General features: G+C 53.7%; 1 protein-coding gene across 2 annotated transcripts in view; it reads left to right on the forward strand.

The window, feature by feature from the left end:
- Positions 1 to 12: 12 nt before the first annotated feature.
- The window catches only part of SLC38A12 (solute carrier family 38 member 12), a 54,932-nt gene continuing 28,089 nt past the window's right edge, over positions 13 to 26,855 (forward strand). Inside the window, exons 1-8 of one of the 2 annotated variants that reach the window (XM_019745605.3) lie at positions 13 to 156; positions 699 to 816; positions 7,989 to 8,110; positions 10,560 to 10,641; positions 11,071 to 11,167; positions 11,818 to 11,898; positions 15,035 to 15,134; positions 15,527 to 15,635. In XM_019745605.3, coding sequence (XP_019601164.2) covers positions 772 to 816; positions 7,989 to 8,110; positions 10,560 to 10,641; positions 11,071 to 11,167; positions 11,818 to 11,898; positions 15,035 to 15,134; positions 15,527 to 15,635 — 636 coding nt within the window. In that variant the 5' untranslated portion in view covers positions 13 to 156; positions 699 to 771. The remainder of the gene's footprint in view (positions 157 to 698; positions 817 to 7,988; positions 8,111 to 10,559; positions 10,642 to 11,070; positions 11,168 to 11,817; positions 11,899 to 15,034; positions 15,135 to 15,526; positions 15,636 to 26,855) is intronic. The other variant, XM_019745606.3, reaches the window with a different exon arrangement.

Below are 26,855 nucleotides of genomic sequence, written 5' to 3' on the forward strand. Positions count from 1 at the left end.
CAGCGCGCTGCGCCCCGCCCGAGGCGCGCGCGGACTAAGTGGGCTCCAGGCGCGAGCGCCTGCGCGCTGGGGGCGCTGGTGTAGGACAGCTGGCGCCGGCCACAGCGGAGGGGCTGGAGGTGGCGGCAGTGGCGTCCCGAGCGAGCTACGCTGCAGGTGAGGGGTCGGGCGCGAGGGTGGGATGGGCTCGGGCAGCGCCAGACTCCGGGCTTCCTCCAGGAGGGGAAGAAGTCGGTGGAGCCTCGGAGCGGAGCCCTTGAGAAGAGGGAGAGGCTTAAGGGTGGGGAGCCCTAAGGCAGGTTGGGGAAGGGCGGGAACTGGAGGCCCGGTTAAAAAGGAGAGGCTTTGGGGCAAGGATTTGGGTTGGAGGGCGACCTAGGAAAGCCCCGGACCCTCGCCTTAGGCGGAGGAGGGAGACAGTTACTGGTGGGAAGGGGCGCTTTTGGTGGGTGTGACCTAGTGGCTTCTAAGCCCCCTTATATCTCTTGGGGTCTGAGCAGCATTGAATAGATTCATGCCCTGCACAGCAGAGTCCAGCCAGGTGTCAGTCATCCAGGGAGACCCTTCCCTCCCTGCTGTCTTGTGACAGATATGGAGGCCGTAAGTGTCTGTGATAAAGGGACGGGGCTGAGGGGGTCTGCAGACCTCCCACCACCCCATCTAGGTCCATCATAAAGTTGAAATCTCTTTTGCTTTAGGGAGCTGCAGTAGCCGGAGCCCCCCGCACCGAAGGAAGCTCAGCTGCGGAAGGACCCTTCCTCACTTTTGGAAATGGCGGGTGAAATCACAGAGACCGGAGAGCTCTACTCTCCCTACGTGAGTTTTACTTTTGGAACCTGTTTTGCCCACATCAGTGCTCCTGGCTTCCAGGGAAGCACTCTGCGTCCGGGGGACTGTGCTACTGAATGCCCTGTTTGCCTAGACCCTGGGGGAAGGGGTGGGGGGATGGATTTAGCTGCAGCCATTTCGCGGCTGTCCTGGCTGAGAACATGTTGTGAGAGTCAGGTTCGTTCACTTTTTAGGTGTTGATCAGACAGTGGTCAAGAAAACAAAATTAACTTGCTAACTCTTTGTAATATTTACCTCAGGGCTACTATCACTTGCGTGTGTGCTGCCTGCCAGTTCAGATGGGCAGTGACTGACAGCTGTTGACTCAGGGTTTTGCTCCTCTCAGCAGTTTGAAACCACTTTGATTTTCAGCTGAATTTTAAGTTGCACAACTTTTGTAGTCTTGGATGGTGTAAGAGGCAGAGAAAGCATGCGGACACTTCCAGTTGCAATTTCGTGGAGTCTGTAGTTAGAAAACTTGGAATGATTGATTGCTCCCTTCTTGGGTCCGCATTACCCCCTGCCCCCCACGCCACCCCCCACACACACTCAGTTTATCTTTTTTGTGTATTATAAGACTGGTTATGGTTTCATCATGGAGTCCTCTTGCCTGGAGAAGTAGAAGGAGGAGTAGAATAATCAAATGATTGACTCACGTTGCTAACAAGTAGCCCAGGGAAAGAAGCAAGAGTCCTCGTTCTAGAACAGGGGTGTCCAAACTGCAGCCTGCGGGCCAACTGTGGCCCGCAATCCATTGTTAATTGGCCCGCAGCAAATTCCAAAAATATATTTAGTTTACTTAAATAAACCAGGTGAGGCAATACGTACTTCACCTCGAGTGAGTGGCCCGACTGTTTGTGTATTTTACCGCATATGGCCCTTGGTGAAAAACATTGAAAAAAGTTTGGACACCCCTGTTCTAGAACTTATATACTCTTAGACAGCTGCCCTCCTTTGTACTTACCTTCCTAGCCTGGGGATCCCTGCTAGCTTCACAGACTCTCGCGCTGTGTGATGGATAAGGAAGCATCTCTGGGAACAGCTGGGAAAAAGCCTTCCTTACACCAGGGTCTTCGTGCTGGGTGTGCGCCATTCGTGTGTAGCACCAAAGGGCTTCAGAACCTCAGGAATTTATCAGAGGAAGTCTTCCTTGAATCTTGGAATGAATTGAATCGCTGAATCGCGTCCCTCTCATCTGAGGAATTGTGTAACAGCCCACAGCCTCCTCTTGGTATCAGCAGTGTCCACACTGTCCATAAGAGTCACCACGGTTCCTTGTGCTTCTCACAATACCTGATAACTTAGAAATGAGTCATGTCTGTGACTGAGTTTGGGGAAGGAAAAAACTCTGATATGCCCACGTTTCTTATGTCTCCGGTTGTTCAGGTAATCATTTCACGTGTCAGCTTGTGCCCACAGGAAATTGGGCACGCACCCGAAAAGCTCCAGTGGGTTCTGCTTTTCTCTTATTTCCCCCCCCCCCCCTTTCCTATGTGTTTGGGTTTTTTTGAGGGCCTACTCTGGGCATTTGCCATAAACAACTTCTGGGTGGCGTTGAGAACGAGGTAGCATTACCAGACGTTAGTGGTCAGGGTTTGAGGAGAGAATGTGCCTTCTTCCTGAGGTTTCCTTCACTCCATCATCCTGGGAGAATGGTTCTTGATCCCCCCCGTGAGGCCAAGATCTGGGCTCGGTGGATAAGGAACCTTACAGAAGGGTGAAAGTTTCCTTGTCCCCTGATCCCAGACAGGCTGTGGAACTGGCTTTACAGTGGGTGCTGCTTAGAATTCCCCTGCTCAGCACAGTGTGGGCAGAACGTGCTGTGGCACATCAGGAGACTGGGGCACTTCCATAGTCTGTGAATATGCCCTTGACCTGGTCATTCCCAGCACAAGGCGTCTCCCCACCTCTGTGTTGCCCTGTTGTGAGTGCTTGTCCCCTTCAGGAATGTTGAGGACCTTTGCCTTAGCTCGCATTATGCTGCATAAAATATTTGTAACGGGCCCTGTCAAGGATACTGCTGAACACAGGAACACGATTCAGGCCCGTACGGCCCCATATACGGGGACCTGGCGGGGCTCAGGACTGAAGGGATTGTGGGATCAAAATAGAGGGTGAGGTGGCTTCACAAGGACCAGCTGCTGAGGCTGCCTTCCGCCAGCCAGTCTTGCCAAACATCGTTGCTGTTGCTTTCGAAGGAAAGAGTACTGGTTTCACAGCCTTAAGCTCTAGTGGTCACCTCCCCATCTCTGCTGCCTTCTGTTTCCTTTGACAACGGTCAATGGGGAAGCTGTTGAAAGATGCCCGTGACCCAGCCGCACGCACACACATCTGTGGGTGAGGCAGCTGGCGGGAGATGAGGCAGCTGGAATGCTGCAACTGAACGTCCTGGAGCATAGGGGAGCAGGTCGGCCATCCCAGGGAACAGGGACTGTGCTTCTCCAGTGCAGCCTCACAGGAAGAGCCGAGAGGGAGAGGAAGCTCGGTTTGGCCTGCAGGGGCCACAGCGCATAGGTCTCTGCTGACACTGCAGTGGAGCTTTACTCCTCAGCTTTCAGCCACACTTCTCAGCAGGCTGTCCCCAAGAACTGGCCCGTACCAGCAGAAGAGAATGTCTCCGTCCTCTTCCTCCTGCTCCACACCCACCTTTGACCCAGCTCAGGTTTGCTTCCTGCCTCCAGAGTCTGCTCCTAATGATTGGTCTTTATCGGCCACCTTTACTGAAGTGAAAGAGGATTTAAGTCTTTCCAGGAAGGTGAAGAAGCTTTGGATTATCATACACGATTCCCTGAGCCCCACGGGACCCAGGATGCTTGCTTCGGTAGCAACAACACAAGACAAATGAGATTACCCACCTGCTCCGAATTGCCAGCAGTTTATCCCTAATGGACTTCTTTGTAAAGTTTTTAAAGGGCGTTTTTCACTGAGAATTATTTTAAGTTTCTATAGACAGTGTACTTATTTCACTGTGTCTTAGCAGTGATCCTCGCTGGTGACAGTCTCGCCCGCCCCCCCAGGGGATATTTGGCAATGTCTGGAGACATTTTCAATTGTCACAATCTGGGGGCAAGGTCGGGGTACTAGAATCTAGCGGGTAGAGGCCAGGGATGCTGCTGAACATCCTACAACACAGGACAGCACCACCACCCCCCACAATAGAGAATCAGCTGACCTCAGCTGTCAGCAGTGCTCAGGCTGAGAAACCCTGACCTACAATAAAACCCTGACTTTTATACCCTAAGACCTTTAGGCACCCTGATTTTACAAATGCCTCTTGCACTAGTTCATTTCCCCATAAAACTTCTGGCCAAGAACCATCACTTTCTTAGGCCTCTTTGCTTTCTCTTTACTTTCATCGTGAGAACCACCACCAGGGCCGTTTTCCATAAAAAAAATAAGGTTCTACCCTTCAGAAGTGTTGCTGTTCATAAAAGTGATACGGAGAGAACAAAGCTGCAGGGAGGTCAGACGTCAGGTCATCAGCTGAGGCCTGGGCTGTTAGTGTCCCACTTACAACCCTGCAGGACCTCGAACTCCCTGTCACGGGCACCAGGGCTCCGTGCAGTCCGACTGCCACCGGCTTGTGCTTCAGCCACGCCCGCCTCGAGGCACCTCAAACCTGTCGCCCTTTTTCCCACCTCCGGCCTTTACCTGGACGTCACTTCCTGGCCCTTTGCCTGAGCGGCTCCTTCTCATCCTTCAGGTCCCGGCTTGAATGTCGCCACGAGGCCTTCCTGAGTGCCCTCTATTTACCGTGTTCCCATTGTGCTTTGTCACTTCTTTCTTTCAGAACGCGTCTCTGAGGCTGTCATCGTTGTGTTCTTGTTGCCTCTCTCCTGCAGGAGGTCAAGGGCCACGCCTGTCTTTCTCACCGTCACATCCTAGGTTCCAGGGCCAGGTCCATGGAAGACGCTCGGAGTTGTTGAGTAAATAGGCAGAACCGAGCTAGCTAAATGACTCAGTCCCGTTCAGTCCCGTACTTGGATATAACAGGCTCAAAGTGCAGTGATCAAACTCACCCCAACAAAAGTAAAAATTGGTTTCCTTTTTTTTTTTTTAAGATTTTATTGGGGAACAGTGTGTACTTCCAGGACTTTTTTCCAAGTCAAGGTCTTGTCCTTTCAATCTTAGTTGTGGAGGGCGCAGCTCAGCTCCAGGTCCAGTTGCCGTTGCTAGTTGCAGGGGGCACAGCCCACCTTCCCTTGCGTGAGTCGAACCAGCAACCTTGTGGTTGAGAGCCCACTGGCCCGTGTGGGAATCGAACCGGCAGCCTTCGGAGTTAGCACAGAATTCCAACTGCCTGAGCCACCGGGCTGGCCCCCAAAATTGGTTTCTTATAGACATTCACAGTTACCTGTGAAAAGCCAGCACTGGGAACTTCCGGTTCAGAAGGCCAGTGATGATGGGTTGTGTGTCGTTTCCCACCCAGCTGCCACCCTCACATTTAGTCTCGCAAGACCGCCGTGGGCCAGGACTCCCAGTAGGGGAGTCACATCACAGTGTGTTGCCACCCAATCAGGAAGACGATTCAGACATGTTTTAATCCTTTTGGGATCTGTCTGTGGGATCAGACTGAGACTGTGATATTTAAAACGGACAAAGACTGTCAGATACGCATCAGAAAGAACATGGGCCAGGTGCAGTCAGCTTCATGGAGGGTTCCTGTCTTGAGCCTGTGTGCCAGGCAGGCACCTTGTGAAACGCCAAGAGAAGTGAGACACAGGCCATAACGAGCTTAAGATTTAGTGACGGGGAAACGATAAATACACCACACCAGCACCAAAAACCCCAGCCAGGGCATGAGAAGTGTTCTCGCCCCAGGGACAAGACAAGTTTGGGAGCCTGGCGTGGGCTTTGTAGTGGACATATCATTTGAATGGGCCCCGAATGCTGGGTGGGGCTGGGCAAGAGGCGCAGTGGGCTTGGTGCCCTGTGCCAAGTGCAGATGCACTGGGCAGAACCCTTTCCTCTTTCCAGGGTGCCCTTATATTTGTCCAGCGCTTGGATGCCCAGGAGCCTGTCCCTCCCTAACCACTGCCTACTCCTCCTTCCTGCCTGTCAAGGGCCCCAAGGTAGTGGATGCTCCCTAACTCTGTTTTTTCCTTAAAAATCTGACTGAGGCTGGGAGGATTGTCCCCAGTGGGTGTGTTTCTGATTTAAAAAACGTAGCAGATGGGTATCTTAGAAAAAATTTTAAATGTAGAAAAGTGCATCTAAAAACGGGGAAGTAAAAATGAGGGACGGGCAGGTGTTCCCAGAGACCAAGTGTTTCCGCTGTTTTTAAATGATCAGAAACAAGTGGTAAAGCAAACGGTACGTCAGCCAATTCAGCAGAGAACAGGAGGACCATTTAGGAAGCTGCTGTCTTAGTCCAGGCCGAGGTGATTAATTTGAATTGTAAATGAGAATAGGAGCCAGAGGTGGCCACAGAAGGTTCTTCAGAGGAAAACCACGAGCACTGGGGTGGGGAGTGGTAAGAAAGGAGGCCGGTGACTTTTAAGAGTGCAGGTTCAGGGTCTGGGGCCGGGCACTACAAGCATAGGAACTTGGAAAGGCAGGCGGAGGATCTAGGTTGCTTCTTCAGTGAGTTTGGTTAAGGGAAAGTGAGAGGGTGATGTTTTAAAAGGGTCAGGGAGTCAAGGATGTATACGTCAGACAGAGGTGATGAGCTGGTAGGAGGAGAGGATTCCAGAAAGAAGGGCTGAGCCTCGCAGCAAAAAGGGAGGACACCTGTTCCCCAAAGACAGGGAGGAGGCTCGGGGGGACACAGACAGTTGACTTTTGAGCTACGAAGGCGAGAGGCATGGGGAGTGCATGTCAGATGGCCTGTCACCTCCACGACATAGGAGATGCAGTCTTCATCTGAGAAAGATGACGGTCATGGGTCTGGGGGCTTGAAGACAGGTTTGGAGCAGTTACGTGGGAAATGCTCGGAAGACCATGGTGAGGAGTAAAGAAAACATGCTGTGAAGGTGACACGGGTGAAGGATCCATCCTTCGTTGTGGGACCCGTCATTATAAGTTTTCAAAAAATTCCAGGAACCTTTAGCAGTTTTGTATGAGGGAGTCGAAGAAACAGGTGCTGTGTCATTCCCCCCCCCCCCCCCCCCCCCGTCAAGGCTGGGGGTCAGAGAGGTTAGGGCAGGGGAGCTCGGGGGCAGTGCGTGCTCTGCGGAACTAGCTGACTCTAAGTGACGCCCAAGAATGTAAGTGAGGTCACATGGCGGTGGTGGCCTGGATAGGGAAGGTTGGAGGGACAGGAAGTCCTGATGGGGACAGAGGAGGTTCAGTGGGAATGGAGAGGGTTGTGGAAGGCAAGGGCTTTGGGTCAGAGAAAGGAATTTCATGGTCAAGATCTTGGAAAGAAATGATTGTAATGAACTGACCTAGAGTCGAGTTGGCATGAATTAGAGTTAAGTTTAAAACCTGAACTCAGCGACCCAGCAGTTCCACCTGAGGTGATTGCCAGGGGCCAGGGGCCAGGGGCCCGGGCAATGGGGCCCAGCTGCTGGTGGATGCAGGGTATTCTGGGGGTGCTGAGTTGGAAGTAGACAGTGGGACTAGTTGCACAACTTTGTGAATGTACTAAAAACCACTGGCCTGTGTGCTTTAGAAGGGTGAATGTTATGGCGTGTAAATTCTGTCTCTTTTTCCCCTCAATTCTTGAAATCAGCATGGTGAGGAGGGCAGGGAAAGGGAAGGAGCAGGAATGTCGGGGTCCCCAAAGCACAATGGCAAGAAGGGGGGAGGGGAGGATTGGGTCACGTGCACAGCCGTGTGGGGAAAGTGGAAGAGCAGATACAGTGGTGTGTCCTCAGGAAGCCTGCAGTCTGGTTGAGCAGAGAGCAGACACATATGACTCGGCTTTAAATAATACGAAATGACAGCAGCAAAAATGGAGAATGAAACTGATGGTTGCAAACATTTGAAGATTGATAGAATGTGTACTTGAGTCCTCCGAGGGTCGCTGTTTGGTCCCCAATGTCCCACAGCAGAGCATGCCTCCTGAGAACCTAGGAACCTTCTGGAGTTCTCACCCACTTCCGTCTCCAGTCTGGCTTCCTAGCTGCCTCGGTTTTGCTGCCGCCCAGGGGCGTCCTGGGAGCCGGTGCGGGGAGACGTTAATTTCGGGGCTTGACTGTCACTTCCCTTGGCTCCAGGTTGGACTGGTGTACATGTTTAACCTCATCGTGGGCACCGGCGCGCTCACCATGCCCAAGGCCTTCGCCACCGCTGGCTGGCTCGTCAGCTTGATCATGCTGGTGTTCCTGGGCTTCATGAGGTAAGAAGCTGTCACACGGGCCTGAGGGCGGGGGGCGAAGCTGAGGGCGCCTGCCCAGAAACCCATCAGTGTGAGCAAGTGTCCATAGGGGAAAGGAGGATGTCTGGGGTGAGTCCTAACCGGGGTGACCTGGACAGAGGATAGGTGATACACAAGTCTCCGGTGTCTGGTGCTAAGGGAGCAGCCACACAACCCTGACACATTAAAAACGAAGGCTTCCAGGTAGGCTTTGGAATGTTTCACACGGTGCTCACGTGTTCCTTCCCCGCTGGTGGACCTCCCCTGGTGTGCATTTCTGAGAAGATACCACCTAGTCACAGACAAAGAATCTGACCATCGTTGAAGGTGAGATGGAAAATCCATCCATGATTTGGAATTTTCTTAAGGCAGTTCACAGAGGAAGTGATAAACACACAGGCACACATCTAATCAATGTTACTCTCCCCTCCCTTGGGCCTGACAGCCAGTAGGAGGCCAGTGCCTTCCCAAGCCTTCAAAGCCTCCGCTCCTTGTGCTGGTGTGTCGGCCGGATTCACCACCGGGGCTTCTACCTGAGGCTCTCCTCCGGCATTCCGCAGACAGCTCTGAAGTCTGTGCCCCAGGCTGGGAAGGGATGTAGGACTAAGCACTTCCAGCCCACGCAACCAAATAGGAAGCCGCAGCTGTGGAAAAAAAGGTGGGAGGGAACAGCTGGCAACACCATCAGGAGCACCTCCCCTGGGAGAGGTGACACTAGGCAGTGTTCCTAGGTACTGGGGTACCCCACTGGACAAAACAAAGAGCCCACCAACTCTCCTTTTGGTGGGGAGACAGACAGTAAATAGTGAAAACATTAAATAAGTCAACTGTAGAATAAGTTTCAAGGGGATGAGTAATATGGAATAAACCCCACAAAGTGTAGCAGGGTGAGGGGACCTGGAGGGTGGGGGTCATGGAAGTTTTAAGTAGGCGGTCGGTGGCTGTGGATGGCAGCAATTAAGACCTTGAGGAGGCTGAATGGGATAGGACAATGCCCGTGTTTTTCAGTTTGTTCACACATTTTCTCTTGGGGGGGGGGAGCCTTAGGGAACTGGCTCATTACATTCTGTGAGCCCTGGCAGCCAAGAGCTCTCGTCCTTGTCCTTCTGTGACTCTGCTGTCCCCTTTAGAAGACCTTCAGCACAGGCGGACATCTAAATGGGAAGTGATTTTGGGGGGCCCCCAGGTAGGGGCCGCCATGCCCCCCTTCTTGCTCAATCCATTTATTTGAACATGATCAATGAGGTGGCTTTGTGCAACTATGAGAAGCCTCTTTACGCCTTAATTAAGATTGATTTTAGTTTTTCTTCCAAAAAGAAGGGAAAATCTAAAGTCCTTAAAAGGGTCACTTAGGCAAGATCATGAGAACCCTTTCTAGGAGGTGTCAAGGAGACTGGAATGGGAGTTTCAGAGCTGGCTGCCCCCCAGGATGGAGTACATGTGGATTTAACCCCTGTCCCACCTGCCACCTGACTGCTGGGCTCAGCAGTCAGCCTGGGGCAGGCGACAGCACTCAAAGGCTCAGGGTCCCAAACTGACAGCAGAGCCATGCTGGCCTCAAAAAAGAGGGAGAGGAACATTCCATCCCAGGTCGTTCCGGCAAGGATAGATCCACTCCTCAGGTTTTATTTATTAGCAGGAAGGCGGCCCTCCCCTGTACCTTCTGCTGACAGAAGCAAGCATTTGTGTGTTCCAGCTGTCGTCTAGTTCTCTCCAGTTTCTTTCAGAGGAAAAGAAAAGATGACTTTTCACTCTAGTCTGTCTTCTCAGCAAATGCCTGGTGCCACCTCCCAATCACCCCTTTGATTCAGGCCTTAAAATTGCAAGCTTATTTTAATATTAGCCGATTTAATATTAGGAAAGTAAAAATACTGCCAAAAAATAAAAAACACAGGGAATGGATTCCAGGGCCAAGCGTTCCTTTTCGATTATCCATGCCTGTGCTGCGTCCATTAGTGTGTGTAATTGGGACTTCACTGCTTGTCTGTATCCTCGCAAGGAGAGCTAAGAGCTGCCTGCTGCCCTTCCCGGAAGCCCTGGGAGGACCCTGCTGTGAATCAGCCTCCTCTTCGCGACTTCCAGCCTCCGCTAATGTCTGCCCTCCTACCTCTGCCCCCACCAGCCCCCTTCTTGGTGTGCGGTACTGCATTGCCCCAGGCTCACACTCTCTCCCATCAGCTTATTTCACTCCCCTCTCTCCTGTGCGTCAGAAATACATTCTAAATGTAAACAGGAACATCAAGACAAGGACACGAGGTGTCACATGTTCGCACACATTTTTTTTATCGGGTCAGACCCATCTTGAAAGTTCCCTAGGAAACAGCTCTCAGAACAGGATGCTTGGGGCTTTTTGGTCTGGTCAGGGCGGCGGATGGTTTTTCCTTGTTCTTGGTGCCTCCTCCAACCTCCTGCCTGCGTCTTTCCCCTGCAGCTTTGTGACAACGACCTTTGTGATGGAGGCCATGGCAGCAGCCAATGCTCAGCTCCACTGGAAGAGGATGGAGAACCGCCAGGTGTGTATGTGCCCTTGTCTCTGGGCAGTGCCTCTGGCCAGTTGTGTACCAAAGAGTCAGCCGTCAGCGGCCAGTTCTTTCCCTCGATGCGGAGGGCTCGTGTCCACAGCCCCACTCAAGGACCCTGTCCCACAGCTGAAGCGTAACAAAACACGTGCCGCCTCTGTTCTTGCAGCATTGCATCATGGCTCTTCCTTCTCCCCACCTTAAGCCAGCTCAGTCATTCGGAACCTCTGTACCCAGGAACCTAACATCCGAGTGCATCTGCCCCTTCTGATGTGACAGCGTGGAAGTGCTGAGAGCTTCCTAACCAGGTCCCCTCTAGAAAGCGAGAACAAAGGAAATGGGTTCTCCGTTGTCCCGGGGTTTTTCTGTAGTAACGTGCTCCTCCTTTTTCTTTACTTTTCTTCCTCCTCCCACCCGTCCTAGGAGGAGGAAGATGAGGACTCCTCCACGGCCTCTGACAGTGACAGTCTCATCCAGGACAACTACGAGCGGGCCGAGAAACGGCCCATCCTGTCTGTGCGTAAGTCTTGGGATTCCAGGCTGGCCTGCACTTCCCCTGGTCCACAGGTTCCCTGACCTCGTGGAGAGAGGCCCGGGTGGGCATCTCTGCAGAGACCCCAGGCACTTCCTGCCTGCAGGTCGGTTCCTAGTTCGGCACCGTGATAGAGGAAGAAGAGCAGGGCTCTGGAGCCCGGGGTCCAGGCTTCACCCCTGCCGGCTCCATCGCTTACTAATGTTTGCAGCTTGGGCAAGTTACATAAGCTTGGCACCCCAGTTCCCACCTCTCCTGCTGTTCCTGAAATGATTAAACACCTGGTTCAATGCCCGGTGCACACTGGAAGCTCGAGTAAATATCAGGTCTCTGCCCTCTCTCCTGTCTCCTTACACGCACGCACGCGCCCATGCATGCCTGACTGTCTCATGCCTGGTCCTGCTAAACCAGGGCGAAGCGTCCCAGCTTTCCCTCTCACCCCGCAACCAGCATCCCTGGGATCCCTGTCTAGAGACTGTTTTTAAGTGGTCAGAGCAGGAAGCATTAGGGAAAGTTTTCTCACGAGTTTGAAACGCTTAGAGATTTCATTATTCTAGCGCATTCAGCGAGCTCAACAACCGCCTCTGGGATCTTTTCCAAGTGAACAAACCACCTCGTCTTGTCCTTTGGCTCCACAGAGAGACGCGGATCCCCGAACCTGTTTGAAATCACAGACCGGGTGGAAATGGGACAGATGGCCTCCATGTTTTTCAATAAAGGTATAAGTTGTTCTTTTCAAGGAGGGGTGAGGGCACGGGGAAAGCTGGTCCTTCCCTGCAGACCTGGGCGCTTGGAATGGGGGTCCCACCTGGACGACGGGATAGCGCAGGCGCTGGGGAGGAGCGGATTGCTGACCTGCCCCCAGCACGTCTTGCACAGAGGCCTGGGCTGCTCCGCGTTCTGGGTGCCTTGTTCGGAATAAAGAAGTGGAGATCCTAAGCAGCTTTCCAAGGAGGGGAGCCCGTAGGCCAGCTGGTCGTGTTGTGCCTCTTGCCTTATTGCTTCTGACTTGTCTCTCTTTTCTCCTGACTTGTCTCTCTTTTCTGCTCTGTGTAGGACGACACAGAGCAGCCACCTTGTGACAGTGGTCAGAGCCCCTGTGCACGTGCACCTGTGCGTGCGTGTTTCTGTCTCTCTTCCGGGTGGCCAGCAGAGGGCGCTAGGAGCCCACTCACCGGCTGCTGTCTGGGAATCTGAGTGTCCAATTACGGACCTCTCCCCACTCTGTACCTGCCACTTAGCCAGCTGGGCTTCAAGATGAAAGTGTCCAACCCAGCTCAGGTGCTGGCTTGTTCAGCGTTCCAGCAGCAACACCTTATACCACCAGGGCAAATCTTGTTCTTTTGGAAAATGAGCGATGTAAGAGTTTTGTTTTTTAATGCCCAAACCTGTCCATTTTTCCTTCATAGAAGATCAGACACAGCTTAATAAATCCTTGTGTGTGCAGTTATCCTGGAAGGTATTCGGTCCCTTTGTTGGAACCCGTTTGCAGAGGGAGGCAGCTCCACCAGTGCTTCCCCTTGTGAAGGTGGCTGCACTAACTTAGAGCCGGGTGGGGACTGTAGAAACTGGAAGCTTCTTGGCTGCTCTGTAGGACAGTAAGCATTCCTTTTATCATTGGTGGTGTGATTTGACGGTCCACTCTGGAAGGTCGTGGTCATTAGCGAGAGGTGGCCCGAGAGTCTGAGTCCGCCCCCCGCTACCAGCCTTGTGGAGGGTTTCCAAAATTCATGAAACCAGACTGGTTGTGTCTGCCCACTTCTGTGCTTTTCCTTTGTTCCATTTCTGCCTCTCCCCATCTCACTAGACTAAGATAAGAGAGCGTAAACCTTTCCTCCTGGAAGCTGCCGTGGCCTCCTTCCAAATGCAGGCTTTTGAAATAAAGCGCACTTTGGAAGGCAGAGATGTACCTTCTAAACCTCCTTCCTAATTGTAATGTTTTATCGTCTCCTGATTTCCTTTAAGAATTCTAGGAACTCGTGGTTCTGTTTTGTCTTTTTCACCCCTACGGACGAGACTCCGAGTTGACCCAAGTCGAATAGAAAATAAGCACATTCGCGTGGGACCAGTCAGTCTCCTTAGGGGAGGTCTTCTTCTCATCTGCTCCAGGGTTTCTCAAGCTCGGCGCTGTTGTCATTTGGGCCGGATCATTCTTTGCTGTGGGGGCCTGTCCTGTGCAGCGTAGGATGCTGAGTGGCGTGTTTGGTCTCTACCCACTAGTTGCCAGTAGCACCTCCCAGTCGTGACAACCAAAAATGTCCTCAGATATTATCAAATGTCCCCAGTAGGAGTTGCGGGACAAAATTGCCCCCAGTTGAAAACCCATTGCTCTGCTCTAGTCCTAATTTCCAGATCATGACCTTCCTCTTTAGAAGGGCTGCCACCCTCCACAGAAGGCTCCCTTGGGGTCCAGACTCATTTTTTGTAATTAAAAATGCCGGGCATAGTCATTGCTGTCCTCTCAGGAAATTCATTGATCCTCCCACTTTGTGTCTAATAATGAAATTTATTGATCAGGGAGGGCCAGTGGCAGTTTATAAGCAGAGCTGACACGAGTCCGTGGGAAGGTGGAGGATGTGGGGAGTGGGGAGGGGACAGTGCCTCCGTACAGAGAGCATTGGTGGCAGAGCTTGTCTAAGCTGGGGCACAGGCTATCCTTGGAGCCTGGGTGTGAGTGGCAGACAGACCCCAGGGACCCCTGAGCTTGGACAGTGAACCTGTCTGAGGCCCTCCTAGGATCTTTCAAGAACCGTTTTTTTCCTCGTCTTTTTTCCCCAGACTCCTAGGAGCAGAGCCAACCTCATATAGCCCAGGAGAAACATGTCCCTGGCTTTCCCCCTGGGGACCCTAGAGGTTTTTCTGAGATGAGCCACCAGCTTTAGAAGGGAACTGTCACTTCATTTTTCTTTCTGTTTTCAATGAATCCAGCAGCTGGAGACCAGTGACATCAAAACAAGCAGTCAGTCTGAACGGGAGGTTGGCTGTCAGGGCTGTGACCCTGAAGTTGTGGGGCCCAGACACTTTCCTCAGAGTCTTTACAGCTGGAGTTACACAGGGAATTTAGCACAGGGGGCCTTCTCATTGTGCAGGAGTGGAGGCGGTCACGGACTTGCCAGGGTTGGGCAGTGAAACCAGTGGAATTAGGACCAGAGCCTGCACCCCCATCTCCTAGTCAGGCCCCTTGTGGCAGGAGGAGGGACCATGGTTTGCCTCTGCAGCGGGAGCTTCACGTTGAACACCTCCCAAGCCAGCATCCTCCCTTTCAGGTGCTTTGTAAGGACCGTGAACCCCTGTGGCTCCCTCTCCCCAGCCCCCAGGCCGCCTCTGCCCCTCCGGTGCTTGTCAGTAGGTCAGATTCAGAATGAGACGCTTGGTTTTCGGAAATCAAGGGCTTTTTACCCTCTCAATTTCAGCTTCAGAAGCTGGGCCATTCATTTCCGGTTATCTTCTCTTTGCTTTTCAATTCCTCAGTAGCAGTCTTTTGTCTTAGAGGCCTGTGTTTGGCTGTGCAGGGGGCCCTGGCCCACGCTCCTGCCTGGGCATCTCTCCTCCTTCCCCTCCTCCCCTCCACATCTCACATTCACCTGGCTCCCGTCTGCATTCGGAACCTCTCCCACCCTCCAGGCCTCACTTAGCCCCCTCGTCGGCGAGAGTCATGAGTAAATGTATCTCCTGCCAGCATCATGTGCCGGCCAGAATAAGAAACAGGACTTTGGAGTCGCTTTTCCACTCTTTTTGGAAAAAATATGCAACCTAGAGAACCGAGAGCTGTGAAAGAGGTAGAAGATGAGTCCTCAAAAAAAGCATGCCGAAGTCCCCCACTTGCTCCCTGACCGATGACTTTGTCCCTTCCAGTGGGTGTCAACTTGTTCTATTTCTGCATCATCATTTACCTGTACGGGGACCTGGCCATCTATGCTGCCGCCGTGCCCTTCTCCCTCATGCAGGTGTCCTGGTGAGTGTCCCCTCCCCACTACTGTAGCCAAGTGGGCTTCCTCGGGCAGTCAGGGCAGAGGCTCACCACCGAGGGGATCCATCAGCATCTAAAGAATGCGGGTCCCTGAGGCCCTTCCCTGCATGGACCGCAGCCAGCTGTGCCTGCTGTCCTTCCAGACACGCTCCACACCGCTGTCCCCTGCCCTGTCCCATTGGGAAAGTGACTAGGAGTCCCACTAGGGGCATTTCCTATGGTGCATGCCCTTAAAGACAGGAAAATGGGGTTCGTGGGAAGTCAGATTGTTGGATGGACAGCAGCTGTAGAGGGAAGGGAGGCTCAGTGGCTGTCATGTTCTCTGTGCTTCCAGCCAAGCAGGCAGGGCCACACTGAGCCATTGTTCTCTTTATCAGCAGCGCCGCTGGCAACGACTCCTGTGGTGTGGAGGCCGACGCCAGGTTCAACGACACGGACCTGTGCTGGGGGCCCCTGCGCCGCGTGGACGCCTACCGCATCTACCTGGTGAGTGGCCCGCCTGGCTCTGCCGTCCTGGGCAGCCTGGGCAGCCGGGGGGTTGGAACCACCTCTACTCCCCAGGGAACGCTTTCCTCCAGAAACCAAGGTCTGCACAGCTCCACACTCTGGCTTATTACTGGGGCCTCGGTTTGGGGTACAAAATGGACCGTGTCACTGAGACTCTAGCCCCAGAATGTCCTGGCGACCAGGCCTCCGTCGTATGTGGTTTGGGGTTGGCATTCAGATCATTGCCAGCTCCAGGGCGGTGAACTCTTACCAACTTAGCTGAGAGCTTGAGGGGCACTCTGAGCAAAGCTCTGTTAGGAGCACCAGAGCTAATTTTCCAGAGACTCCATGATTTGACCGCCCTCCTGGCCAGCCCAACAGCATACAGGTGGGGACACCAGGACACCTGACAGGGCAGGCAGGACTACGGCATCGTGCGGCCGCCCCTGACAATCAACAGACAGGAAAGGGTCAGCCCGGCTCTCCCTGTCTTCCCTGCTCCCCCAGGCTCCTCCTTGATTGCTTTGTGCCCTGGGTGGGGACAGCAGGGGGAAGAAGTAATAGATACAAAAGGAGAGGCAGTTACTTATCTCTGCCTGCTTTGTGGGTGGGACTCAGGAATGTTTCTCTTTCCCCTTTGCAGTATCTGTTAATATTCTCTGCTTCCTCTTGGTCCTCCTTAGCCCTGACACAAATTTAGGTGTGCCAGGTGACACACAGTGTGACACGTGGCCACTGAGATGATTGGGAGGCAGGTCCGGGAGAGCTGAGCTGTTCGCGGAGTTGGCCTCTTAGCTTAATCATCCCTATCCTGGCAAAGCTCCCTGTAGGACCTGCCAGCGGTGTTATTTGGGTCTGAATCTGTTAACCCCTAGGGCTGCTCACTGAACGGTGGTTTTGCCTTCCCAGTCCCACCCCATAGACCTACCAAAGGAGTCCTTTGGCCCAAATCATGGGAGACATTTGTTTTCCTCTGCATTTCTGGAGCAGCCCAATGTTTCTTACACACATTCCGCTCTGGCTGGGGGAGCTCAGGTACAATGCTCCTAAAAGAAAGCTGAAAGAATTTTAGCCGAGCTCTGCCCTCCGCAGGTCTGGTAGCTGTTCGGTAGTGATTTGGCTTCCTGGCACCCTTCCCCACTTCCCCAGCCTTGGGGGTGGGCAGAGTAACTCGGGGCATCCAGGAGAACCCAGACCTGCCAGCCTCTTAGCATTTCAACAAGCCGTGATTGATAAAGTTAGCAAAAGTGTTAGTAAATGTAAGAACCCACCTAGAGCTCTAACTAGTGTGGGCAGAAGGAGATGGAGGAAGGGGGCTGACAGGATTGGGGGGCAGTAGCAGGGCCCGTCAGGTGGGTGTCTCCCTGGGGGGGCCACGGGAGTCTGTACAGAATCGGCCTGGCAAAATTGATGTGGAGCCCGTGGAATATTGGCTGCTGCCGTTTGCCTGGTAAATTATTTAGAAGCATTATTATTGCCTTATTAAATTGTTCCTTCACTTATTTATTCCTGTAAAGCTTCCATATGATGGAAGCCTCGCTCCCTGAATCTTAATAACTCTCTGACCGAACAGAAGGAAACCTTCAGGAAAGCAGACAGGCATTAATTACTGCCTTCCTCTCCCAGATAGTATACTTATAACTTATAAAGCTAATTGCCACCAGGCCTGCAAAAGCTACAGCAATAGGCAAGCAAGGGTGAGCAGAAACAGCCTGTTCTCTCTGGGTTGTTGATACCCTTCCTCTCCCCACGCCCCCTTCAGTCCACTGCTGAGGGCTTCGGTTTGCCCAGGAGGTTTTATGCTCCGATGCACTCTTCTGCCTGGTTTAGAGAAATGCAAGGCAGATGGACCTTCCCATTGTCTCCAGAGTTTGTGTGTGGCTCCCAGGGTCCCAGGCTTCTGCAGAACAGTGTCTCCTGAACCTACATGCTGGGTGTTCTCCTCCCTCTGCAGGCTCCCCCTGAGTGAGGTGGGAGGAGGGGTTGGCAGGTGTAGGTTTCCTTCCTGGGTCCTGAGCTCTCTGTTAGAAGTGGTGATGGCTTCTTTCCCTCCCCAGTCTGGCCTATGGGGCTCATCCCTCTGTCTTCATTCCATCAAGTGGCCTCTTTGGATCACAGGGGACGAGGGTTTCCTTTTCCCTTTGCACCCCAGTCTTTCACATTCAGAAGATTGTCCTTCCCTTCTGGAGACTCCCGTGCACCTCTTTCTACCAGCTGTTTCTGATTTTGTCGCCAGCCAGACTTCACCAAAATGTGGGGCAGGACAGTGAGCATATGTCAGCCCCCTTCCTCCCCAGGTGCAGTCACCTGTCTGTCTTAGGGAGATGCTGCACCTGTCTGGCCCGCATGTTTAAAAGGGCCTCCGCAGGAACACTTCATTGAAATGCTAAGAGGCTAGCAGGTCCGGGGGATAAAGATACAGGCTTTTATTTTGTGGTTTAATTTTCAGAAAGTCCTCTGGAAACGATCTCGTCCGTGTCTTCTTGGGAATGCTGAGATGCACGCCCAGAATGAGAATATTTGGGATATTAGCTCTCTCCGAGGCTGGCCTGTGTGTAGCATTGTGATTACTTGTAAGAAGGGAGCTTCCTCCACCAGCAGCTCCCAGTCGCCTCCCAAAGCCCTTGACCTTAACAAATGGAAAATTCCTCCCGCCCCCCCCCCCCCCCCCCCCCCGCCCCCTGCAACCTCCGCCCACATTCTCTGATTGCCAGTGCAGCTGAGATGAGTCAGTTTCTCCATCTTCTTCTTTGGAGTGGCCACGTTACAGGGCGCTGTGAGGCAGGGGGTCCTGTGAGTCACGTGCTCTCCAGGGCGTCCCAGCAAGCTGCCACAGCTGGAGCCAGCAGTGACCTGGGCCCTGTCATGAGACCCCATGAGAACTGACATCAGGACCTGCCTTCAGCAGGCCATGGAGTCTTAGAACCCCAACAACCCCCCTCCTGCTCCTTTGAAGGATCAAAAGGAAAAGTGTTAGATGCTCCAACTCTTTCAAACCAGCAACCTTGCCTCCAGGCTGGGGATATCTTGGGACTCTTTCTGCAGAGCTTCTCTGGCTTGGGTAGGAAACAAAGCCAGGATTTAAGTTTCATTCTTTCCTGTACAGTGAGCAGGAGTCTGGGACCACTGGTGAAGCAGTAACTTTGTATATAAATCAGGCCCATCCAGGAATCGGACTGTCCCGAGTGTCTGGGAAACGGGACATGCGTCGCCATCCCCTGGAGTCAAGGGCACTGCCAGGCGCTCCCGTTTCACTTCCTCAGATGCACGTGCTTCTCAGCCTGTCATTCACACCCCTGCCTGGGTTCTGGGCCCTGTCATTGCTGCCTCAGGAGTGTCCAAAGGAAGCCCTGGGGGTACAGTGGGATTCCCCAAGTGCTGGAAGCTCCTGGCTGTTCACAGGAGCGGCATCCACCATTTACAGGTGGACAGACACTGCTGCTGGGTCACCAGCACCCAGCAGGCACTGGCCACGCAGAGCCGCGAGCGCAGATGGCAGAGCGGAGCGCTTCCTGGCTGAGACTTGGCCGCAAACTGGCGCCGGTATTGAGTGGGGGACCCTCGTGGGCTGCCTCGGAACAGAACAAGGTCACCCTGGTTGCCATCCTGCCCTGAACGCAGGAGCTGAGATCTGCCTCCAGGGCATGGGTGACAAGGGAGAGAGAGACACGTGGCTTACAAGTGCCCGGCGGATGACCTGCCACCCTCTGCCGCACAGAGGGGCTTCTCCCCAGACTCCCTCCAGACATCCCCTTGAAGAAGCAGGGTGTATGCTGGGGACCGCAGGGGAGTTTTGTGTGCTGGACTCCCTTCCTAGAGGTGTAGGTAGGCAGTCTGCAATTCGAGCTCAGGCTAACGTTGGAAGGGTCCTCCCGGGCCTTCCCCAAGCGTCCTGGTTTCTTTCTGTACCAGGAGGCCGTGTTTTCTGGTTCTGTCTTGGCTTAGTCTTACATAGCAACTCTTGCCTCTGTACATTTGCAATACTTAAAGCAAAGCAGTGTGCAGTCCCGTGTAGAGCCAAATGGTTTCTTCCTAAAACAGTACCACCCGAGAGGAAGGCATTCTTTTTCTGAGGGTGGAGAAGGGAGTAATGCACCCCCAGGGTAGGGCCGTGCCAACCTGTGACTGGTCCTTCCCGCTGTGGTTTGTCTTGCACTGGCTTAGCGTGCTACCAGCTACTTTCTCATTTCTGGTTTTGTCCTCTTGGCCACGCAGCAAGGTCCATGACACCATCCCGTCTTGCAGCAGAGAAAACTGGCACTCGGAGATAGTGACTTCCTCAGGGTCACAGAGCTGAGACAGAGACGGGAGCCCAGCCCAGCCCCGTCCTCTGGCCCTGGTGACACAGACTTGCGGGGCTAGCAGGGTGGCCCCGATGCCAGGCCCAGGTACGGGGGGCAGGTCGCGCCTGTTCGTCGGTACTTGGAGCTGCCATTTGCGGAGGGTTGGGGCGATACTCCTGAGGATGGTGTCTGTGTAGTGATCCGTGTTTGCATATCCTGCTGGTCTGCCTGGTCGATACACTGTCTTCTTGCTGCCCCTCGCTTCACTCAAGCAGCGTTGTAATTGAAGGCTTCTTCCCAAGGACGTCCCCCTTCCCCTGCCACGTCTCTCTTTGTTCTTTCAGCATCAGCCACTGTGCCCTGGGGCGGTGGCATCTGCGAATAAGTGGGTCACTGCTGCCTTTACTTGAATATTTATTCTTACCAATTCTGGGTCAAGAGGTGGCCTAGAGGCCTTCAGGACCAGTGTGGAGGGAATGTCCAAGTGGGGCCACAAGTTCTAGCGGCAGCAGGGACTTCACAGGACTTGGGGGCGCTCAGGGACACTGCTGCACACGTACAGGGCACCACCGTGTGCTCCCAGAGCACAGCTCCAGTAGGGTTCCATGTGAAGGGTGCCCCCCGCAGGCTGGAGGAACTGACAGGACAGATGAGCTTCTTTATGGAAGGGTCTGATGGGTTGGCTGCATCTGGAAACAGAGCAGATCCTAAGTCCAGTAAATGGGAGCAAGCTGAGGAGAGAGTCCTGCCTGCCGCACGGCAGGGAGCAGGGTGTTGCTTCCAGCATCTGGGACATCCTTCCTAGGGTGGTGACTGTTTGGGGACCCAGGACTACCAGGGAAACCCGTCTTTTCATTCTCTTTCTTCCTCTCACAATGTGCCTCTGTCAGCTCCTCCTCGTTCAGTTCTGGAGGCTCCAGAAAGGTCTAATTTCATTTGCCGTTCACCCTTTTCTCCCCACTTGTCCATGGGAAGATGCCCGTCTTCCTGGGTGGCCACCGCGGGAGTGGTGAGGGGAGCAGCTTTCCTGGCCCAGGCCCAGGCCTGGCTGGCGCTGGGAGCTTGGCCTGGTGGAGATCTGTGGTATCTTCAGCCAGCTGCTCTGGTTCTGTGTCGGCACGAGCCTCTGGGAGGACCCCTGGCCCAGGTACAGTCCCGCCCCCCATGTGCTGAAGCTCTGCTTTCCTCACATTATCCTGGGTCTAAGGAAGAATGAATTTCTGCCCCACATCCCAAAATGCGTGTGCCCACTACCCAAACAGGAGCCGGGTGAGTGAATTCTATCTTGAAACAGTGACCAGCGCTCAGATTGAAATGAGTGACTTTAAAGGATCAGCTGGTGTCTTTCTTTTTCAAGGAAATCAATAATACAGGGACAGGCCTGTATTTTTCTTTTTGTCTTTTCCCCCTACGGAGCTGTCTACATATCTCATCCTGGGAATGACTTCTTGTTTTTTGGCATGCTTTCCATCTCCCAGCCCCAGCCCCAGCCCTTTCTAAATGAAATTCCAATTACTCTGTCACTCACTCCGACACTGGTTTCTCTAGTGAACTCCTGCCAAGGGACCCTGTAAGCCCCCACTACCCGCTGCGGCCTCCAGTCCATCCCCAGGCCTGCCCAGCTGCTGCCAAGGGTTGCTGCGGACCAGCCCTCACCTTTCTGAGGAGACCTGAGTAGCACAGTGACTGCCGCCCCCCCCTTCCCAGCACCTTTGGGTGTTTGGCCTGAGCTTCCTCCTCCAGCTCAGTGAGAGGGTTGTTTTTATTTTCTTGTGACTCTCAGGCACAGGCGTTCTGTCGGCTGACGTTAAGCCCGCCATCCATCACACCCCACCTCTGCATGGCCAGTACCTGACACACCAGCTTAGAGGACGATGCTTGATCCCCCAAACTCCCGTCTTCATGCTCCCAGTAAAGAGACCAGGTTTGGGGAATCTGGATCACAAGCCCATGGGAGTGGTTTCTTCTGGACGGTCCCCCCCCACACACCTCCCCCAAACCTCAGAAGCTGCTCGCTTGTGCATTAGTTGCGTTCCTCCAGGCTTGACGGTGTCCTCCTGGGTGGAGAAAACGTGGTTCCTACTGCTGAGCCAGCTGACTGCCAGACCCCTTGTCACGATGGCAGTTTGTCTCTCTGCCCCTGTTAGAATGCCCTGGATGTCTACCCCCATCTCTGTGATCTGGAAAGTCATGAGTACATCCTTGCAAATACCACTCGCCCAAGGCAAGCCAGTCTTATTCCTGGATAAGTGGGAAAATGTCATTTTGACTTTGTCTGTTTTCTTACCCTTTCACCCTGCCCCCCCCCCCCGCCCCCAGTTCACCCAGAGAAGTACATGGAGACAGGGCAATTATCTTGTGTACTATTACCTGGCCTCCACCACCCCCAGCCCCATACTCAACATCTCTTAATAAACCCCATTATATGAAAGTCCAAATGTGTAAACAGGCCAGGGGGGTGATTATTTGTTACAAAATGATTCGTTGCTTTACAGAAGGACTTGCCAGCAGGTTTCTCTTAAGTACTTCCATTTCCCTAGTGCGTTTGAAATGTCATTCTGTGAAAATGAAGTCTTTATAAATCGGACTTTCAAAACCCATCTCTTGTGTGAAGGTGCAGAAATCTGAGTCCCAGTTCATGTAATGGGCAGCGTGGGATTGGGGTGGCGTCACAAGCAGCCCACCTGAGAGAAATCAGCAGGCCACACGCACCCCCAGGCTGGGAGGGCTTCCTGCAGCTTCCGTGCACACCCACGGCCCACACTCGTGCACAGGCCAGTTTGGTTGGGAAGCCTCCAAGTAGGTCTCCGTGGGGAGCGTCCATCCCTGCTGAGGACCTTCTGCGCTGTGCTTTTTTGGGACCATTTTTATCCACACTTCACACTGATCCCAAGCTGACCCAGAGCTTGAGGCTTGAGCCCTCCTCATCTGTGAGTAGCTCAGTCGGGGATGGTAACCTGCTGTTCTTTGCTTCGCAAGCTACCTGGCCTGCCCCTGACTGCTGACCCGTGTGTGTGTTCAGTCTTTTCCATCAAGAAGCGGCTCCAGGCAAATGCCCAAAACGCTGCAGCCCAGGCCATCTCCATGCTCTGCAGCCCCTCTGCTTCCAAACCTCCCATTTCCGGGCCAAGAGCTAAAAATGACTTTGTATTCTTCAAGGAAATGTCCCAGTTATTGATTCCCAATCCCCTGCTTCCCCCGCTCCTTTTTTTTTTTTTTTTTTGCTTCATCTCCCCAAAAGTGCAGGAAAAAACTGTAATCTAAGGAATCCAGCAGCCTTCCAGTAGTTTTAGCGTCATATGGAATGTGTTTAAATATTTTGCACTAGTGGAATGAAAACCGTGCCAAACCATTTTCCTCCTCCAGCTCCGTGTCTCTCTGATGCTTTTATTCCATGAAGATGGGTGCAGAGTCCTGGCGGTGGCCCTGCAGAGTTCCGTGAAGCGATGCTACTCCCAGAATTATGTTCACAGTCTGTTACAGGGTGTCTATTATAAGCAGAATCTGGTGTCTTTCTAAATAGCGCCCCAGGGCACTGGTGGTAATTGTTTAATTAATTGAAGTGCTCATACTAAAGTAATAGCCGCGCCTCTCCGTCGTCCCAACCAGCATGCTACCCTGCAGACCGTGCAGAGAATAGAAGTATCTGTGGGCACGTTCTCCAGACTGTGGGCTGGCCCTGAGGTGACAGCAGAGCAAAGAACGCCAGAGGGTTTACGGAAGCCAGCAGAGTGGTGCCCGGACACCGGCATGACTGGCATTAAGCGGAGATGAACGATTAGGGTGTGTATGAATGATTAATTGCTGATTAATTAGCATGAGCTCGGGATGTCTTGTGGATTAGCCAAGAGTAGACCAAGGTACATGTTAATAAGCCTTCAAGTGCGAAGGGAGGTACTGCAGGGGGTGTTGTGGGGCAGAGGTTGGGTCCAAGTGTGAATCTAGAAGGAAGCAGAGAGCACAGCAGGGCAGACCGAGTTTGGCCATGGGAAGAACTTCCTTTAGTCACGGGATTGAGACGTTCTAGGTAAACCTTGAGAAGAGAAGGGAAGAGACCACCAGGCCGGGTGTTGGGTGCTGACTGGGGCTGGAAGACAGACAGACACACATGTCTGTGACAGCCAAGTGGTCCTGGCAGCTTCCTCCTCACCGCTCTAGGGGGGCTGTGCTCCACCCCAGAGACAGCTAACTGGCCTCCAGGAGACTGCCCAGCCGTTCCCTTCTCCCAGATCAGGAACAGGAGCTTCCACTGTGTCTCCAAGTTTGGTTCCAGGACCCCTAATGTGAGAATGCCTTCAGACACTATTAAAAATACAGATTGCTGGGTCTCACCCCAGGCCCTAATGTAGCAGAATGTAGGGCCGCAAGCCCAGGACTCTGCATTTGCAACCAGTTCTGAGCAGGATTCTGTGTATGCTCCCCTGTGAGAACTCCTGCTGGCCGAGGACCCCCCACAGGAATAAACGGTCCTGCCTGCTCTGGTCTCCCATCCAGAACGGCTTCTGGAGCCACAGCTCTGGAGGCAGCTGTCAGGGACCCCCTGTGCCTTGCCTCCTCCAGGGAGACGGTGGCCAGACGTGCCCAGATCGCCAGCCTGGTGTCATTAGTAGCTGGAGTTGATGCCTCGGGCTTCGGTGCCAACAGGGAACAGCATCACTCCTGCTCTGACCAGACTGGTTTCAGACTCTGAGTGTCCTCAAGAGAAAAGGGCCTCCAACAACATACCGTTGCCAATGGCTGCTTTGTTACCTGGGGCCAAAAGGCCCCTCTCGGGTCCCTACAGAAAGCGCTCTCAGAGCCCAGCATGCCAGTGCCACAGGGAGGCCTCACTCTGACCACCAAGTAGGGAGGAAGCTGGAGAGATATTAGTGTGGTTTCTTATCCCCAATTCCACAGAGCTCCTTGATCAGCCAGCGTGACGTGCTGTCTCCCCTCCTTCCCCACCTCCAAGGTTACTCAGTGCCGGCAAAGAATCCTGTTCCAATCCTGCTCGGTTTGGGTCTATTTCGAGGTCACACGTCAGCGGGGGGAAGGGGTGGAGCCAGCTCCGCCTGTGCTGCTCCTCTCTGCAGGGCTCCCGTGTACTGGGCACCTGACTTCCTTCCCTCCCTCCCCCAGCTCCAGCGCTGAGCATTCCCACCGCCATCCGCCCTTCCTGCATAGAGACAAGTGGGTAGAGTGGAATGAGGAAGGGAAGGTGCCGAGAGCATCTGCAGTGATTGCCTGGCACCTCTCCGCGAGCTGTGCACAGAGGGCAACGGCTCTGCGTCCTCGCAGCCCCAGGCTGGGGCACCACAAGCAATCAGCTGCTAGCAGGTTAACCCTGCCTGCTCTAAGGTCCATGGGGCACACACACCGCCCCATCACTGAGAGTATCTGAGCAGCTTAATTCCTGACAGAATCAGGTGGTTGAGGGTGTGACAACTTTCTTGCCCGGATGATGGGGGGCAAGATTGATGGCCTAGAGGCTCCCACCCCTGTCACTCATGACACAGTCCATGGTGCACAGAATGCTCCCCAACCCACCTGCTCCCAAGTCCTCTAGTTCCAAGGACCTGTAAGGACCGGTTGACCCCAGCCTGGCCCCAACAGCCATTCCCAGCCTCTGGGTCATGTGGCCAAGCAAGAGGAATCCCTCCAGCTTTCTGTGTGTGAGGCAGTGGCACAATTCCTCTGCAGGCATGGTCCTGGGGAAGTACGCCCTGTCCCCACCCTCTCCCTTCCTTGACATCCTGTGTACATAGACCAAGACACAGAGCTGGTTTGATTCTCTGTGGAGAGATTTCAGTGGCTAAATCTGGCCACTGAAATGAGGAAAGCCTTGCCTCCCTTCCAAGACCTGTTTCTTTTGGCCGCAGATGGTTTATTGCAGCCTGCCCTGGACACATGCACCTTCCTCGCTCTGGTTCCATGGGGCCCGCTGCATCCCAGGTGGACAGGAGTGTATCCGCATGCTTTCTCTCCCCACCCCCCAGAACCTGTAGTTCAAATGATTTAAAGTCCCTTTCAAACCTCGTCCCATTAGAAAAGAGAGGACTCCCACCCAGGGGACACAGGAGAGCCATGGAGCCCACTTGTCCGCCGAGAGGTGCTGCTCTCGGGGCCCTGGTCCCTGTCGTCCAGGTATGAGGATCGCCCCAGCGTCACGAGGTTTTATGTTTCTGTATGTCATTCTTTCAGCCCTGCTTTTAGGCAAATCTAACGGCCATTTCCCTGCTAAAAACCTTTTAGCAGCTCCTCTCCGTAAGACAGTGTCTGAACTTAATGAGGCACAGTCTGTTCCAGTCTCCTTCTGGAACCTTCTCTCTCACCACTGCGCCCCCCCCCCCCACTGGCCTTATAAACGCTGTGCACTTGTGTGGCTCCGTGCCCTTCGTTTGCCTTTCCCTTGCTTCAGAGTCGGGCAAGGGCTTGCTTATTCCAGACTGAGATCGAGGCCCCTTCCCCTGAGACACCTGCAGCCCACCCTCCTCTCCCCTCACCTCTGCCTGGCGTTGATTGGCCTTTTATAGAGTTCAGCTGCTCTGCCTCACTGTGAGCTCCTCGAAGGCAGGGCTGTGCTTTGTTCACCTGGCCGTCCAGAGCAGCGTGGGGCCTCACACAGGAACTTGCTCTGTGAATGAGACCACTCTCGGGTGGGCTTCCACTGCTGGGTCTGTGGCCGGGCATGGGTGCGAGTCCCTCCGTCAGCCCTGGTACCTGCTGACACCCAGGCTCACCACAGCTGGTGGCCGCTGCTCCAGCCAGAAAAACTCCATGTCCAGCCAGCCCCTCCTTTCCCAAAGGCACGGCTGATCCTCTGCCCCTCATTGCCCGGACAGAAGCTACCCTTCAACAAGGACTACGGGCACCCTGTCTTTGGGGGCTGGAGGTGGAGGGGAGCAGTCAGAAGCTGTCTGTTTGCCAGGAAATCGAGGAGGGCTCACTGCCCATCTCT

The sequence above is a fragment of the Rhinolophus sinicus genome, chromosome 12 (genome assembly GCF_057876585.1).
Source record: "Rhinolophus sinicus isolate RSI-liver-muscle chromosome 12, RSI-T2T, whole genome shotgun sequence".
Lineage (NCBI taxonomy): Eukaryota > Metazoa > Chordata > Mammalia > Chiroptera > Rhinolophidae > Rhinolophus > Rhinolophus sinicus.